The sequence below is a fragment of the Syzygium oleosum genome, unplaced genomic scaffold, assembly GCF_021117445.2.
Source record: "Syzygium oleosum isolate NSW1041296 unplaced genomic scaffold, Sole_v2.1 Sole_v2.01, whole genome shotgun sequence".
In the NCBI taxonomy this organism is placed as follows: domain Eukaryota; kingdom Viridiplantae; phylum Streptophyta; class Magnoliopsida; order Myrtales; family Myrtaceae; genus Syzygium; species Syzygium oleosum.
This window is the reverse complement of record NW_026607485.1, coordinates 30924666-30942569: the sequence shown is the minus strand read 5'-3', so window position 1 is coordinate 30942569 and position 17904 is coordinate 30924666. Positions and strand designations below refer to the sequence as shown.

The 17904-nt window shown below is 42.6% G+C and overlaps 3 protein-coding genes across 3 annotated transcripts; 2 read left to right on the top strand and 1 right to left on the bottom strand.

Annotated features, from left to right (window-relative positions):
- Window positions 1-5549: 5549 nt before the first annotated feature.
- On the bottom strand, window positions 5550-6176 carry LOC130137462 (uncharacterized). The gene has a single exon (XM_056308785.1). The coding sequence runs from the start codon at window positions 6174-6176 to the stop codon at window positions 5550-5552; it is 627 nt and encodes a 208-aa protein (XP_056164760.1).
- A 1013-nt stretch (window positions 6177-7189) lies between these two features.
- LOC130139465 (aspartic proteinase CDR1-like) lies at window positions 7190-9823 on the top strand. The gene is made up of 4 exons (XM_056316478.1): window positions 7190-7527; window positions 7645-7765; window positions 9206-9633; window positions 9767-9823. Exons 1-4 carry the CDS (start codon window positions 7256-7258, stop codon window positions 9798-9800), a joined length of 855 nt encoding a protein of 284 aa, XP_056172453.1. The 5' UTR covers window positions 7190-7255; the 3' UTR covers window positions 9801-9823.
- Window positions 9824-12238: 2415 nt separating this feature from the next.
- LOC130137457 (aspartic proteinase 36-like) lies at window positions 12239-14203 on the top strand. Its single transcript, XM_056308778.1, has 5 exons — window positions 12239-12250; window positions 12807-12889; window positions 12984-13080; window positions 13266-13338; window positions 13986-14203. Exons 1-5 carry the CDS (start codon window positions 12239-12241, stop codon window positions 14201-14203), a joined length of 483 nt encoding a protein of 160 aa, XP_056164753.1.
- The last annotated feature ends 3701 nt before the right edge of the window (window positions 14204-17904 follow it).

Sequence of the window (17904 nt, the reverse complement as noted above, 5' to 3'; positions counted from 1 at the left end):
CCTAGGATTGATTATGATGAGACATATTCACCTCTGATGGATATGATTACATTTCGTTTTCTCATTAGTCTGGTACTCTCTGAAAGATTGGAAATGCGTCTTATGGACGTTGTGACGGCATATCTATATGGCTCATTAGACTCGGATATTTATATGAAAATTCCCGAGGGATTCAAAATGCCTGATGCATGCACTCCCCGCAACTTATTCTCAATAAAATTGCAAAGATCTTTGTACGGGTTAAAGCAATCCGGTCGCATGTGGTATCAACGCCTAAGTGAGTACCTAATTAAGGAAAGGTACAAGAATGATCCTATCTGCCCATGCGTGTTTATTAAGAAATCAGAAACTGGATTTGCTATTGTAGCAGTTTATGTCGACGATATAAATTTAATTGGAACTCTAGAAGAGTTAGCTAAAACTGCTGAGTATTTGAAAAAGGAATTTGAAGTTAAAGATTTGGGTAAAACCAAACTTTGTCTTGGTCTAGAGCTTGAGCATAAAGCAAATGGAATAATCGTCCATCAATCAGCATACATTGAAAGATTACTTAAACGCTTCAACATGGACAATGCTCACCCATTGAGCACTCCTATGGTTGTAAGGTCTCTAGATCCTCAAAAGGATCCGTTTCGTCCTAAAGAATCTGATGAAGAGATACTTGGTCCTGAAGTACCATATCTCAATGCAATTGGGGCTTTGATGTACTTGGCACAATGTACGAGACCAGATATCGCTTTTGCGGTAAATTTATTGGCACGTTTTAGTTCTGAGCCAACTCGGAGACACTGGAATGGAGTTAAACATATTTTTCGTTATCTCCGAGGAACCATAGATTTGGGATTATATTATTCCAAGGATTCCACTACCTCTGGTTTAGTTGGATATGCTGATGCTGGATATAGATCTGATCCACATAAAGCTCGCTCTCAAACTGGTTATTTATTTTGTTATAATGGCACCGCCATTTCTTGGCGTTCTACGAAGCAATCGCTAGTAGCTACACTTTCCAACCACTATGAGATTATTGCTTTATATGAAGCTGGAAGAGAGTGTGTTTGGCTAAGATCCGTTATAACACATATTCACAATTCTTGTTGCTTAACACCGGTTACAAATTCTCCCACTATAATTTATGAAGATAATGCTGCTTGTGTTGCACAAGTTAGGGGAGGATATATCAAAGGTGATAGGACCAAGCATATCTCGCCGAAATTTTTCTATACTCACGAACTCCAAGAAAGTCGACAAATTGATGTTAAGCAGATTCAATCCATAAACAATCTTGCAGATCTTTTTACCAAATCATTGCCAACGTCAACTTTTGAGAAATTAGTATATGGCATTGGTATGCGGCGAGTTCATAAGATGCAAGGTTAACTAGCCCCAGCAGTGGCTATGTAGCTCAAATTGAGGGGGAGATATTGTGAACTATGCATTGCACTCTTTTTCCCTTTTGTCCGGTTTTTGTCCCATTGGGTTTTTCCGGCTTAAGGTTTTTAATGAGGCAATTAATGTATCCATAAAAGGGAGAGATCATAAAATTTGTGCCCTGTACTCTTTTTCCCTTTTGTCCGGTTTTTGTCCCACTGGGTTTTTCCGGCTTAAGGTTTTTACTGAGGCAGTATCATTCAATGCACATTCATGAATACAATGAATATTCAAGGGGGAGTGTTATGAAATACATGAATGAATATTCATTATATTCAATGTACCTATTATGGCACATTCGTAACCTACATACATGAATGAATATTCAATGTACCTATTATGGCACATTCGTAACCTACATTCTACGTATGAATACCCATCTCCCTATTCAATGTATATATTTAATACATTGACATTAATGATATGTGCATCCTTGTTTCCTTATAAATAGGAGCTTATTTTTTGTCATTGGGTAAGAAATTAGATCAGAAGAAGAGAATGAAAGAGGAAAATATACAGTGAAAATAAAATTTCCCCTCTGACTTTCTCTACCATCTTTGGTGTTTATCTACTTTCTCTGCTTAATCTCTCTCTATTCTCTCTATTATATTCTTGCATCGCAATATTTTACAACAGTTCCGATGAAATTGTACTTTAGAATTGATTTTTGTCAAATCCTATGGCTCCACAATGCCCTAAATTATCTTTTCCATATAATATACAACTTGGTAACTCCAAAATCGGATTTCGTAACTCAAAATTCACATAATTCCGAATTTACGATCTAACTTCAAAAATTACTCCAATTAGACGAAAAATAGGCTTAAATACATACCAGGCGTTGCAATTTGAAGTTGATTCGGCTTATGAAGACGTCCGGATTGACTATGCGCGAAGATTTCTCTATCCTCTCTCCTTTTCCTCTTTCCCTTTCTCCACCAACGAGCGTCACTTCCTCTTCCCTTTCTTTGGTTTTGTGGCCGCCGCTTCTCTCTTTTCTTTACGCTTCAGCTGCGTCGAAGCCGCTGAAGGAGATGGGAGAAGGGGTTACATATGGGCTGAGGTCATTATACTATACTTGGGATCGGGCATGTTGAGCCATATTATTACAGTCTCTTTAGGATTCTAGGCAGAAGAAGTCGATGCCTCCTTCCCCTCCTCCACTGCCACCCGTTGCTTGTCCATCCATCTCCGCTATAGTTTGGCCGTTCGCTTGTATTTTGCCACCTCCGCCGCCTATTGCTAGCCACATCATCGTCACCCCTCACCTAGCCACCGCCACACCTTGTAATCGCACCTTGACCATCATCACGCATTGCTCTCTACCATACCACCAGATCTCTCTATCGCATGCTACCGGCCCACCGCGAATGATCTCACCTTCACCATCGATCAAGCAACCGACACTGGCAGCAACCCTATGCTGCCCATCTCTCCCTCTCGACATCGCGGCACTCTGTGCCGTTTTTCCTATCCATTTATATGGTGACTCGTATCGCCTCTCATCATCCCCGGATCTCCCATGGGCATCTGTCAATGCTTGCCCGAGTACCCATCGCCTTTGTTTCGGTCCAGGCCATGCCAGGGTTTCAAGTTTCATGAGTTTACGGCGATAGAGCGGGGGAAGAACAGCATTGGTGCCAAAACTTGTGTACGGAGGCCACTTTGGTGCCAAAACTTTCAATCGGATCACTTAAGTGCTAAAAGTTGTGAAAAACGATCACTTAAGTGCCACTTCGCCGGAAATCCGACGTGGCATTTTTTTATTAATTTCTCAAGCTGATGTGGCTCGCCGGAGGCCGATGTGGCTCGCCGGAGGCTGATGTGGCATTTCTTTTCTTTTTTTTCCTTTTCTTTCTTTTTTCCTTTCTTTTCTTTTCTTTCTTCTTATTTCCGATGGCCGGCGTCCGCCACCGGCCATGGCCGCCGCGGATCCGGCCACGAGCCATGGCGGGCCGCCTCGCCGGAGGTCGAGGTCGCCGGCGAGCGAGCCCTCGCGAGGCCGGCCTCGCCGAGGCCACAGCTGCCTCGCCGGGGCTCGCCCCGCCCGGGTGACCTCGACCTCGCCCGAGCGGGGCAAGCCCCGGCGAGGGCTCGCCGCTCGCGGATCCGGCGAGGCCGGCCCTCGCGAGGCCACGGCTGCCTCGCGGGCCTCGCCTTCCTCCGAGCGAGGCCTGGCGAGGCAGCCCGTGGCCTCGGCGAGGGCCGGCCTCGCCGGATCCGGCGAGGCTAGCCCTCGTCGGGGCTCGCCATGCCCAGGCGACCTCGACCCTCGCCTGGGCAGGGCGAGCCCCGGCGAGGGCTCGCCTCGCCAGATCCGGCGAGGCCGGCCCTCGCTGAGGCCACGGCGGCCTCGCTGAGCCTCGCCCGGAGGAAGTCGATGCCCGGCGAGGCCGGCCATGGCCGGTGGCCGGACGCCGGCCATCGGAAATAAGAAGAAAGAAAAGAAAAAAAAAAAGAAAAGAAAGAAGAAAATCAGAAAAAAAATATTTAAAAAATTGAATTATACACATGGAAATGCCACGTGTCATTAAAATTTAAATATAAAAGCCACGTATTAAATTTGATCGGAATTTCTCGCCGTTGGCACTTAAGTGATCGTTTTTTCTCCGATTTGGCACTTAAGTGATCGCCGGCGTAAACTTTTGGCACTTAAGTGATCCAAATGAAAGTTTTGGCACCAAAGTGGCCTCCGTACATAAGTTTTGGCACAACTGCTGTTCTTCCCCCGCGATAGAGCTCAACATGGGCATCCTCTAGCAGTAGTCTTCAGGGGGTTGCATACTGTTCTTGGGTTTCTGTTTGGTGCGATAACGACAAAAATAATCCCTAAACTTTAGCTCAATGTGCAATGTGGTCCTTGAACTTTTTATTTGTTTAATATAGTCCCTAAACTTTAGCTTAATGTGCAATGTGGTTCCTAAACTTTTAATTTGTTCAATATGGTCCCTGGACTTTTGGCAGATATTCAACTTAGTATCTGAACTAAATGAAAATGTTCAATATTGTCCTTCTATTAATTCAAGTTCAGGGACAACATTTAATATTTTCACGTAGTACAGGACTAAACTGAACATGTACCAAAAGTCTAGAGACCACATTGAACAAACTGAAAGTTCAAGGACCACATTGCATATTGAGTTACAGTTCGGATACCATATTGAACAAATTACAAGTTTATATACTATATTGCACATTGGGCCAAAGTTCAGTGATCATTTGTGTCAATTTCCCTTCTTTGGCTCCTAGTTTCATAGACTGAAGTCCTTATCTCATTCCCATTTCAGGGTTCTTGTATGTTATCTTATGTTACTTGTTTGATTATTGACACAATCTTTTATTTTCCTTGAAGTCTCCATTATAAATTGTTATTTTCCTTCCAAATGAATAATAAAAGCATATATGCTTTTCCCTAGATTATCCCAGGAGGCCGGGGCTCCCCTTTCCTTCTTCAAGAAAATTACTCAAACACAAAATAAAGCACCTTTTAACGTATCAGCCTCAAACGCGTCAAGTCTATTCTTTGCTTTCCATGCCAATATCACCTGTAGCCACTAAGGAGTATCAGAGGGTGGAAAGGCTGATTAAGCTTAACAATTCTCCTGAAATATTGTTATATAGATAGGCTGTTCAAACCCGTTACGAATGATCCGTACAAGTTATGGTTACTTAACCGCACAAAAGGTCCACAGGACCTTCAAGAAGGGTAAGCATGCCATTACAAGCCCGTCGACATCAACGTATCGTGACATTGACCTTCTTCCGAACGGGGTGAGTTTCATCCTAGGTCGCTACGCTTATGTGCGGTCTACGGCTCGTTCATCTTTCTACAACTTTTATGCACAAAACGGTCTTTTCAAGCAAAGTTACCAAGTACGTAAGATTGACTTTTGAACATGGAACGTGCTTTTACTAATGCAACCAATATATTTAGACTAAGGGCGCAAATGATAACATTCTTGTTCTAGAAATCAATTTCTGGCCAGAAATTGATTTTTCTATTTCTATTCCATGGACTAGTTTATGAGCAAAAAGCGCGTTTGATAACGACACAAAATTTCTATTTCCGAAATAGAAATTCATTTGATAACGACACAAAATTTATTCATTTCGGACGGCTAGTGGAGGATGGCGGGTGGTGGCGGGGGGCAAAAGATGGTGGCCGGAGGCGAGAGGTGGTCGACAGCCAGTGTCGGGTGTTGGAGCACGGTGGTCAGCGATGGAGCACGGCAGTCGGCGGCGTCAGGCGGTGGCCGGTGGTGGAGGGCGGCCGGCGTTGGGCGGTGGAGCACGGTGGCCCGTGGTGGCTGGCCACTGGCGTCGAGCGGCCGACGGCGGGAGGTGGCAAAGGGAGACCGGCGCCAGGTGGTGGCCAGCGTCAAGCGGTGGAGCACAGCGACAGAGGACGGCGACCGGTGGTGTCCGACGTCGAGCGGCGAAGGACAATGGTCAGCGGCAAGAGGTGGCTGGCGGTGGACGGCAGCCGGCGGGCAGGAGGCAGTCGGCAACGGAAGGCGGTTGGTAGGTGGCGGCGAAGGATGGCGGGAGGCGGCGGTGGGTGGGTTGCGGCCGGCATTGGGCTGCGGGGAACGGCAAAGGATGGCGGTGGGAGGAGACGGTCGGCGAAGGATGCCGGTGGGAAGCAGCCAGCGGTGGCGAGAGGCGACCGATGGCAATAGCAAGCGGCAAAGGGGTGGGCAGCTAGTAGCGAGGACGAGCGATGAAAAAACGTTTTTATTTCTCATTTTTATTCCAGAAATATAAAAGTAGATTTTTTTTAACTTCTGATTTATGTTCCAAACCTATTTCTGGAATAGAAATTTGTTCTAGAAATAGAAAAATGAAATTGCATTACCAAACGGATTTCTGTTCCAAACCTGTTCCTGAAAGCAGAAAAATAGAAAAATTGAGAAACAGAAATGATTTCATGTGCGCCCTAATCAACCCCACTAAAGTTCACACAATCTTATCTTACACACAGGTACGCAAGCACATGCAGATAACACATAGCGGACAAATATAAGTGAGTTTTAGCCATCAATTGTGTCTAATTAAATGAATTGAATCGGTTTCCTAGTAGAACCGGGAACCAATTGATTTGGTTCCCTGTTTAAAATCGAGAGTTACAAAACCGGGGATCGACCCATCTTGAAACCAATCATCTTTAATCACAAGTAACATTCAACCAGCTAGTAAGGTGACCTTCATTTCATTTCCATATATAACATTTACAAAATTTCGCTGCTTTATTCCTAGAATTGTTAGGATCCATGCGTCACATGATCATATACATTTAACGACACAGAATTAATCGATTGTAATATCATAACACACCGAAAGGTGAATCTTTCTATAAGTGATGACCACACAATATTGCCTGAACAAATGTTACTGAATTAAGCTTTATACTAAACCAGGCAAGTCAACTAGCCCAGATATAAGCTTGGAAACTCAGTAAAGATTCGACGCACCAACTAATTTTCATGTCATATATAATCAATTTTTTTTTTGCAGAAGTCAGAATCATTCCGCATTAAAATATGCTTAACAAGCACCTCCTTATGACACAACTCCCATCTCCCACATTTTGTTTAAGGGCACTTCATGCTGATTGCTCAAGGAAAGCGACCGCACATGCAAATCGAAAGAGAACAAGAAACATAAAAACTTCTGCATCTGACCAGCCAACAACCGATCCCGCCAAAAAAAAAACAAAAAGGAAAACGAATTAAAAAAATAAAGAATAAAAAAACTTCTGACCAAACTCAGGTTGCCCGTATTCGCCGTCGGCTCGCGCCGAAGCTCCCCCCTCCCCCCGCCGACAATGGCGATTCCGCCGCTTCGCTTGACCTCCGCCGCCGCCGCCATCGTCCCCGTCTCCCTGTGCCTGCTCCTCGCCTTGGCCCGGTCCGGCGTCTCGGCCGCGCGCGACGTCGCCGCCCACCCCACCGCCATGGTCCTCCCGCTGTTCCTCTCGCCCCCCGACGCCTCCTCCCGGGCCACCGCCGCCGCCTCCTCCTCCTCCCGCCGGCATCTCCGGCGATCGCATCGCCCCAACGCGCGCATGTCTCTGTACGACGATCTCGTCCTCAACGGGTACGTCGCCGGATTTCGTTATCGGTTCTCTAGTGGAGTTTGGGTGCGGTTGCTGACCTCATTTTTTCGGTGTGAGTTTGGCGTTTTGATTGTTCTCTGTTTTGTGCTTGAGAATAGATACTATACTACGAGGCTTTGGATTGGAACGCCGCCTCAGAAATTCGCGCTGATCGTTGACACGGGAAGCACTGTCACTTATGTGCCGTGCTCTACCTGCGACCAGTGTGGCCGTCATCAGGTAGTTTTTTAATTCTTCATCAAGTCCTTTTCTTTGCTAAGTTTTGTTTTTGCGTTGCTTTTACTAATTGAATCCGGGCATTGACGTTGGAAAAGAATCCACCATCTAGCATCAATTTGTGGGTAGCATTTATCTTAGACCAACAAATACTGGAGTTCTGATGTGTTTCGCTAAGCTGGTGTAACGTGGGACTTGTTATGGTGAAGTTGCAAGTGATGGAAGCAACACTAGGAATGTAAAAAGTGTGTGATGCCAGAAGAACTGTGCGCTCTTATAACAATTGATGCAGGATGCCCTAGCTTTCCTACCCTTTTGGTGCATTACATATCTTCAAAGAAGTAAAGGAAGCAAGGATCATACCAGACAGGAGACAGATTGGAAGGAAATTAGATGGGTAGAAAAATCCGATGGTCGCTGTATTCTTTTCAATAACTATTCATAAGAAAGCCTAGTTTCCGTTGACAGCATGGTCTATTTGTTGGAGATAATCCTTATTGAGAATTCTAATGTGTCAAGAAGTGTACACAAAGATATTACATATCAAGAATGACACGCCATTATCCTTGCTCAAGTCAATCAATTATTTGAATGAGACAATTAAGAGAAAATGTAATGTTCTGCAAATTCCCATTCTCCGCTGCCCTGTTTTCAACCTTATGATGAAAAGGTGGTAGGGTTGAAACTTGCTGCTGTGAAACCAATTGCAGCCTTGACTATATAGAGCATGCTCTGTAGAGAGCAACTTCGTTTGACCTACTGATTAGAAGCTTGAATGCATACATTTTCAAAAAACTGAAGTATGCGCTAGCTGTATACATTTTCAAATAGGCTATTTCTCCTGACAACTTTGCACGTAAATCTTTAGAGATCTCTATAGCTGAAAAATGCTCACATGATGCATAATTGACTTGTGGGTTGAAACTTGCTGCTGTGAAACCAATTGCAGTCTTGACTATATAGAGCATGCTCTGTAGAGAGCAACTTCGTTTGACCTACTGATTAGAAGCTTGAATGCATACATTTTCAAAAAACTGAAGTATGCGCTAGCTGTATACATTTTCAAATAGACTATTTCTGCTGACAACTTTGCACATAAATCTTTAGAGATCTCTATAGCTGAAAAATGCTTACATGATGCATAATTGACTTGTGGGTTGAAACTTGCTGCTGTGAAACCAATTGCAGTCTTGACTATATAGAGCATGCTCTGTAGAGAGCAACTTCGTTTGACCTACTGATTAGAAGCTTGAATGCATACATTTTCAAAAAACTGAAGTATGCGCTAGCTGTATACATTTTCAAATAGACTATTTCTGCTGACAACTTTGCCCGTAAATCTTTAGAGATCTCTATAGCTGAAAAATGCTCACATGATGCATAATTGACTTGGTACATGCCTTTAGCTGTTGATTTGTGCACTGACGTTGACATTTTCTCTAGGATCCAAAGTTCCAACCTGAATTGTCAAGTACCTACCAACCCGTCAAATGCAACATCAATTGCACGTGTGATGACAAGAGAGCACAGTGTATTTATGAGACGCCATATGCTGAAATGAGTACTAGCAGTGGTGTGCTTGGCGACGACATAGTATCCTTTGGCAATCTTAGTGAACTTGCACCACAACGTACTGTTTTTGGTTGTGAAAATGTTGAAACAGGCAACCTTTTTAGCCAGCATGCTGATGGCATAATGGGGCTTGGCCGTGGAGATCCCAGTATTGTTGATCAACTTGTTGAGAAAGGCGTGATTAGTGATTCATTCTCCTTATGTTATGGTGGAATGGAAATTGGTGGCGGTGCTATGGTTCTTGGTGGAATATTTCCACCATCAGACATGGTGTATGCATATTCAGATGCTGGACGTAGGTATGTTTCGCAAGCGCAATATCTTGTGGTTGTAGTATGTAATTCAATTTATAGACCACTACTTTTGATACATCTCACACATTTACTCCATTTTTGGGATGTTGACAGTCCCTATTACAATATTGATCTGAAGGAGATACATGTTGCGGGGAAGCAATTGGCTCTAAAACCCAGTGTTTTTGATGGAAAACTTGGAACTGTCCTGGACAGTGGTACAACATATGCATACCTGCCAGAAGCTGCCTTTTTAGCTTTTAAAGAAGCTGTAAGATTCGCTTCCCTCTCTTTTTTATCTCAAGAAAGTTGCATAAATATTCTCCCTCTTCCTAAAGGTGACCTGTGTGCTTAGCTAGGAGGGAAAAAGGAAAACAAAACCTTTACTCATTATACGACTACACTAGGATCATACCCGTGAATGCACGGATTGATCAAACACATAAAAGAGTATAATGATTTTATTGTCTCTGCAAAATAAAAAAAGAGGAATTGTAAGAAGTATATCATAAGTTCTAAAAAGATGACAAATCACTAAAAATTATTACTTTCAATTATTATCGTAACTCTATTATGGTGGATCATCTATTCAATTCAATTCTATTCTATCTATCATCATCATTTTTATTAGGGTTAATATCACCAAAAACCCTAAACTGGTATGTGTGTGACAATTTTACCCCTAACTTTTTTTTTACCACCAAAAACCCCAAACTGGTACACCTGTGACAATTTTACCCCAAACTTTTTTTTTACCACAAAAAATCCCAAACTAGTACACCTGTGACAATTTTACTCCAAACTGGTAAACACGTGACAAATTTACCCTAAACTATTTTTTTGACCACGAAAAACCTCAAACTGGTACACCTGTGACAATTTTACCTCGAACTAATAATTTTTTAAAATTATTTTTTATTTTTTCGAATTTTTTTATTTTTTCTTTTCTTTTCTTTTTTTTCGTCTTTTTTTCATCTTCAACCTCAGCCGGGCGGAAGCGCTCAGTCGGCCGGCCGCCGGGAGCGGCTCGACCTCGCCGGAGCGGCGCGAGCGGCCTCGCCTGCCGCTATCGAGGCTCGCCCTCGCCGGCGTGAAGAGGGCGACCCTCGCCCGGCGTGGGCGAGGGCCGCCCTCGCCGGCGTCGGCGAGGGCTGTCCTCGCCCGCCCAGCGAGGGTCGGCCCTCGCCGGCGTCGGCGAGGACAGCTCGCCCAACGCCGGTAAGGGCTGCCCTCGCCGGATCTAGGGCGCGGCGGCCCTCGCCCGAGTCCGGGCGAGGGCCGACCTCGCCCGGGCGGGCGAGGACAGCCCTCGCCCAACGCCGGCGAGGGCCGACCTCGCCGATCCGGCGAGGCTGTCCTCGCCCGCCCGGGCGAGCACCCTCGCAGGGCGACCCGCTTGAGTCAGCGAGGGTTGCCTCCCGCCCGCCCGGCGAGGCAGCACTCGCCTCGACGCAGGGCCGGCGACCGGCCAAAGGTTGAAGATGAAGAAAAGAAAAACAAAAAAATAATAAAAATTCGAAAAAAATAAAAATAAAAATTAAAATTTTAGTTCAGGGTAAAATTGTCACATGTGTACCAGTTTAAGGTTTTTTGTGGTATGTTCAGAGTAAAATTGTCACAAGTGTACCAGTTTGGGGTATGTTCGGGGTAAAATTGTCATACGTGTACCATTTTGGGGTTTTTTGGGGTATGTTCGGGATAAAATTGTCACACGTGTACCAGTTTGGGGTTTTGGCAATAAAAAAATTGGTAAAATTGTCACATGTGTACCAGGCTTGAGGTTTTTTGTAGTATTAACCCTTTTTATTATTACTACTATCAGACAGTTCAAATTTGGTGCCTACTATGTGATATTTCTTTTTTCGTACGATAACTACTTCCTCACTTTCACGCAATGACAATATTTGGATAATATCTATTATCGACGTTTCAATTTGAAAAGAAGAAGAAGAGAACAGTCCGCAATGCTATAAGCACCCATACAAACATCAATGCTTCACCATCGTAATACGATGTTTTTTGACGATATAATTTCGGATAGTAATTTTAATTTTTAAATAGTAACAGATAAATAAATTAAAAAAAGAATTGAACTTAAACCATAAGCATTAAAAAGTATTCAAGAAGACAGATAACCACTTTAGTTACTAAAACTAATTTTGTGTGAAATACATTCACTTAGTTTAATTTTATTAATTTTTCTAATGGTGGTATTTGGTTAGGTAGGAAGTAGGAATAGTAAAAGAATGAAGTATGAGAGTAAAATTAAAAACCATAAGAAAATCATATAAGAGGCCACATCACCCTTTCACCTTTCCCACACCTTTCATTTCAATATGTATCGATTCAGTTCATGTGACTGTTCTCTTTTTAGTTATGTATTGTGACCAAGAGCTTAAGCATGCGGACAATAAGTCCATGCGTCTCATTCAACTTTTACGAGCAAGATATTTTAGAATTTGTATCACAATGTCGTTGTCTGTAAGATCGAAGTGTGATGGATGCCGTGGTTTCAGACTTCAGTGTCATGTTGGAAAGATGTAACTATTTTGTTTAACTAGTGGCTGCTTTATTATATTTTGGTTTATTTTATCGAGGATGTACCACTACTATGGTTACAGCGGTATATTGATTGAATTATGATTTTAATGAATCTGGTCAAATATTGGTGTATCAAATAGCAGCCGAACAAAAAAGAAAGACAAATGAAATGGAAAAAAAAAGAGGAGAATGTGATCAAGTTCCTCTTTGACATAATTAATATTTACCCAGATTAATGTATCACATGATGTTGTTGCTGCTTATAAGACCATACCCATAGTGTGATACTCACTCATCTAATAGGTACAACCATTTAATAGGGCGATTGGTACCTCTGGGAAGGCTATTCGAGCTTCTCTGACATTCTGGTTCACATCCCATTCATTCTTGGATGGTGATGTTAACTGACTATACGTGCTTCTATTTTCTAAGAAGATTGAAAGGTATAGCATACTATCTACAATTTTTAGCCCCACCTGTATCGTTCCTTCCTTTAGTTGCTGTTATTTTTCTCTTTATTCTAGATTTACAAAATGTTTTGTCCCGCAATGTTTTTTCTCTTTTTGAAACCTTTCTTTTCATTTTGGCTTTTTGCAACCTTATCTCATTGTATTTTTGTTTTGAGAAATTGTGTGCAGCTTATGAAGGAAGTCCAGTCTCTTAAGCAGATCCGCGGTCCTGATCCCAATTACAATGACATTTGCTTTTCTGGTGCGGGAAGGTAATTTCTGTCTCAATTGACAAACTCGCTTCGTTCTGAATAACTTCTGCTGCTTCTATTAGAGACTTAAGGGCTGCTGTGATTTTTCATTTAGTGACATTTTTCAACTCACAAAGACATTTCCAGTGGTGGACATGGTTTTTGGGAATGGGCAAAAGCTGTCACTATCACCTGAAAATTACTTATTCGGGGTGAGTAGCTGTATTTCTTCTCCTGGAGTATGTGAAATGGAGAGAAATCAAATTTATGTTTGCAAACAGAAGAGTGCATCTAGTACAAGCTCTTTTGGCATGCCACGTCGCTGTTTTCATCTCTACTTGTTATTATACAATGAGTGATGGTTCTTCCTGTTTTATTTGTGTGCTATATCTTAAAGCATTCAAAGGTGCGCGGCGCATATTGCCTGGGCATTTTTCAGAACGGAAAGGACCCAACAACTCTTTTAGGAGGTGGGTGACGTGCTTGCTTATTTATTTATATACGTCACTATATCACTAGCCCAAGTGTGGTTTGGAACCTCAATATTTCGGGAAAAAATTGTCATTGTATTTAGCATTGTGAAATATCTTCACCACTTACTGAACCCAAGTTGTATATATGGTAGTAAAAAGCATCCTTGATTTTGTGCTTGGTGCTTCTTTCCTTGAATGTGAAATCAGAACTTCTTTCACCACTGAGAGGCGACTCTAGAAGCGGGATTGCTTTAGAAAAAATTCTTTCATCTGGAGCTTTTGTTTTTCCTCGCTCGCTCCATAATTTAAGCCTAACCACCGAAACCAAAAAAAAATTAAGAAAAGTCTTGGCCGCCAGGCCTGAATTCATCTGGATATATCTTCGTCTGCTTTCTAGTCAGAATTTTTCTTCAGGTCAGGATGCGTACATGCTTAGCAAGGATATTTGCGTGTTGTGCTCCACATCCAGAGATTTTGGATTAAGTATGATGTTATGTGGGACTGGGTTGTTTGAAATATTCGTTGATTAAACATACAACCCCACCAGTTCATGTGGACCAAAAAATCCCTCATCGTGTGTAATTTCAAAATTTTATTTGCAAATGAGCGATAACTTTTGTCCCCTATGTTTTGTCGTTTGTTAGGTATCCTTGTGCGTAATACCCCTGTGATGTATGATCGTGAGCACTCAAAGATTGGTTTTTGGAAAACAAATTGTTCTGAGCTGTGGGAAAGACTTCAACAGTCTAATGCTCCTCCACCATTGCCTTCAGCTCCAGACGGAAAGGGCCCACCTGAGGATATGCCACCCAACCTAGCTCCTAGGGCACCAGCAGATTTCAATATTCCAGGTTTTGTATGAAGCACGCTTGATGGTATTCTATCTTGATTTCTATTTTGTGCTTCTCTTTGCATTTAGAGCTTTGCCAGTTGAAAAAGCAATTATATATACGATAGTAATCTGCGCTATGTCCCATTTGCTTGTTGCCAAAACCTTCGCCTTATTCTGCTTCAGAGTAGGTAGCTACTGTTGTATCAGTCAGTTGGGATTGGGATGGTATCACAAATTTAATCTCTTGGACTTTGTGTATTTTTCACCACCACCTTTGTGTGCTTCTTTCTCGGTCTCTTCAACATACACCTTTGTTAAACACCAGATTACCTACTTTGATTCAAAAGAAATGCGAAAGCTTTGGCGAACACCTTTATGTGCTTCTTTCTTGTTCTCTTCTCCATACACGTTTCTTCAACATTGATATGCCAGATTACCTCTTTCTACTCATTAGAAACATGCTTTCTTTAGGAACATGCTTCCTTCCTCTGCCGGCCACGGCGACTGGCCACAGGCCGGCCTTGCCGGCCTCGAGTGAGGTTGAGCCAGATCCAACGAGCCTCGCTTTTGACCGGTCGCTGGCCACGGCAGAGGAAGGAAGAAGAGAAAGAAAAAGAAAAGAAAAAAAGAAAAAGAAAAATATTAAAAATAATTAAAAACTCGATTTTTTAAGAAAAGAAAAGAAATAATAAAAATCAAAGTAAAATGTGTTCTGTGAAAGGAAGTGAGGTGAAAAAAGATATGAAAAATTTTTTCCGCTTTGTGAAAAGCGAAAAATATTTTTCTCACTTTTGAAGGTATTTTCTCCCTTGAGGGAAAATGTTTTTCATGACTATTTTATTTTCCTTGAAACAAACAACAGAAAATCCGGAAAACGTTTTCCTGGAAGTTATTTTCCGTAAAACGAATGGAGCCTAAGATTCTAGGCAGCAGAAGAAGGTGCCTCCTTCCCCTCCTCCGCTGCCATCTGTTGCTTGTCCATCCATCTCCGCCGTAGCTTTGCCGTTCTCCCATATTGCCGCCTCCGCTACCTATCGCTAGCCATATCATCGTCACCCCTCACCTAGCCACTGCCACATCTTGTAATCACACCTCGACCATCATCACTCGTTGCTCTCTACCATACCACTAGATCTCTCTATCACATGCCACCAACCCACCGTGAATGATCTCGCCTTCGCCATTGATCAAGCAACCGACACCGGCAGCGACCCTATGCTGCCCATCTCTCCCTCTCGACATCGCGGCACTCCATGCCTTCTTTCCTATCCATTTATATGGTGACTCGTATCACCTCTTGTTTACACCAAAAAATGGCCAACTTGTCGACATGATTCTGTTGACACCTATAATTAATTAGGTTATCGACAATTGAAATAAATAAAATAATAAAAGACGTTAAAGGGTTATGAGACGGCTCACGTAAGCAAAACACCTGGCAAGCACTAGGAGATATCGGCGGTAATTTGAAATTGAAAAAGCTTGAGAGCGAGCGCTAAAGTTGTCGACGAAAGATTGTCATCGAGTACGTCGACAAGTGAAAAGGTGGGTGTCAAGCTAGGAAGAGCTAAATGACGGTTATCGTCCCGGGAAGGACAGGTGTCAGAATAAGAAGAGCTCGATGACAATTATCGTCCTGGAAGGACAAGTGTCAGAATGAGAAGAGCTCGACGACGGTTATTGTCCCGGGAAGGACAGGTGTCAGAATGAGAAGAGTTCTATGACGGTTATCGTCCCGGGAAGGACAAGTGTCAGAATGAGAAGAGCTCGACGACAATTATCACCCGGAAAGGACAGGTGTCAGGATGAGAGGAACTCGATGACAGATACTGCTTCAAGAAGAACAGGTGTCAAGACGACATGAGCTCAATAACGATTACTGCCTCAAGAAGGACAAGTGTCAAGACAGTATGAACTTGACAACGGTTACCACCTCGAATAAAAGATAAGATCGATAGAAGTTGGCTGACAGATGTCACTAGATGGACGGTGAAGATGAGATCAACGGTGGTTATCGAACACGATGTCAAAAACGATTGCCAATCTCACATTATAAATAGCACTCGGCCGCCAGAAGAAAGTCCCCCGGACAAATCAAACAACATGTTATCTTTCAATTATCTTTATTTTCCCGTACCGCACTTTACTTTTCCTTAGCTGTAGCTTTTCGATTAGCGTCGTCGATTAAATTCTGGCGTGTATCTTTATCCCGGGCGTTACGTCATTGATTAAATTATGGTGTTACATCTTTATGTACGTGTGTGACTGTATTTTCAAGTTTTGTCGTCGATTAAATTCTGGCACAGTTTGTACTTATAGTCTGGTTCCAAGTTCGAAGTAAAAGTTTGTAGTTTTTCCTTGTCCTCCCGGATATTTCCTGTCCGGAGTCGCCACGGAATCCGGTCTTCTCTCATTAAGAACCAAAAAATAACTTTCGGTGAATTATATTTCATCGTGAGAGCATTTCCGGCGAAACACCTCTCATCATCCCCAGGTCTCCCATGGGCATCTGTCAATGCTTGCCCAAGCACCCACCGCCTTGTTTCGGTCCAGGCCATGCTAGGGTTTCAAGTTCCATGAGTTTCCGGCGATAGAGCTCAACATGGGCATCCTCTAGCGGTGGACTTCTGGGCTTGCATATTCTTGGGTTTTTCTTTGGCGCGATAATGACACAAATAGTCCATAAACTTTGGCTCAATATGCAATGTGGCCCTTGAACTTTTAATTTGTTCAATGCAGTCCCTAAACTTTAGCTCAATATGCAATATGGTTCCTAAACTTTTAATTTGTTTAATATGGTCCCTGGACTTTTGGTAGATGTTCAACTTAGTACCTAAACTAGATGGAAATATTCAATTTTGTCCTTCCATTAATTCAAGTTTATGAATAACATTGAACATTTTCACATAGTACGTGACTAAATTGAATATGTACAAAAAGTCCATGGACCATATTGAATAAATTAAAAGTTCATGGACCATATTACACATTGGGTAACAGTTCGGGTACCATATTAAACAAATTATAAGTCCAGAGATCATATTATATATTGAACCAAAGTTTAGTGACCATTTGTGTCGATTTCCCTTCTTTTGCTCATGGTTTCATAGACCGGAGTCTCTATTTCATTCCCTGTCAGGGTTCTTGTATGTTATCTTATGTTAATTATTTGATTATTGACACAATCTTTTATTTTCCCAGAAGTCTACATTATAAATTGTTATTTTCCTTCCATGTAAATAATAAAGCAAATATGCTTTTCCGTGGATTATCCCAGGACGCGGGGGCTCTCTTTTCCTTCTTCAAGAAAACTACTCAAACCCAAAATAATAGGGGTGTGCAAACGGAACCACCCGAATCGGGAACCGCCCAGACCGGACCGGACCGACACTATTTGGGCGGTTCTAACGGGTGCCGGTCCGGTTCCCGGTTCCTAAAAGTGGAACCGGTGTCCGGGCGGTCCGGTTCCCGGTTCCAAGGGGGAACCGGACCGACATATTTTTTCTTCAAAAAAATTAATAAAATGTAAACTAAATCCTAAGTGAACTTTATTGACATAAATTCTTTGATAAAAATTAGTAAAATGTGAACTAAACTCTAAGTGAACTTCATTGATATAAATTCATTGATAAAAATTAGTAAAATGTGAACTAAACCCTAAGTATTTGACCAAAAAAAAAACTAAATCCTAAGTGACCGGTTCTATTAGACCGGACCGGACCGACGGTCAG

What these genes read in the sequence shown, in the direction of transcription:
- LOC130137462 (XM_056308785.1), bottom strand. Translation starts at nt 6,176, where the DNA reads ATGAGAAATAAAAACGTTTTTTCATCGCTCGTCCTCGCTACTAGCTGC.
- LOC130139465 (XM_056316478.1), top strand. Translation starts at nt 7,256, where the DNA reads ATGGCGATTCCGCCGCTTCGCTTGACCTCCGCCGCCGCCGCCATCGTC. An exon ending in GACGATCTCGTCCTCAACGG is followed by an intron (nt 7,528 to 7,644) that starts GTACGTCGCCGG and finishes GCTTGAGAATAG; the next exon opens with ATACTATACTACGAGGCTTT. An exon ending in TATTCAGATGCTGGACGTAG is followed by an intron (nt 9,634 to 9,766) that starts GTATGTTTCGCA and finishes ATTGATCTGAAG; the next exon opens with GAGATACATGTTGCGGGGAA.
- LOC130137457 (XM_056308778.1), top strand. An exon ending in CTGAAAATTACTTATTCGGG is followed by an intron (nt 13,081 to 13,265) that starts GTGAGTAGCTGT and finishes TATATCTTAAAG; the next exon opens with CATTCAAAGGTGCGCGGCGC. An exon ending in CCCAACAACTCTTTTAGGAG is followed by an intron (nt 13,339 to 13,985) that starts GTGGGTGACGTG and finishes GTCGTTTGTTAG; the next exon opens with GTATCCTTGTGCGTAATACC.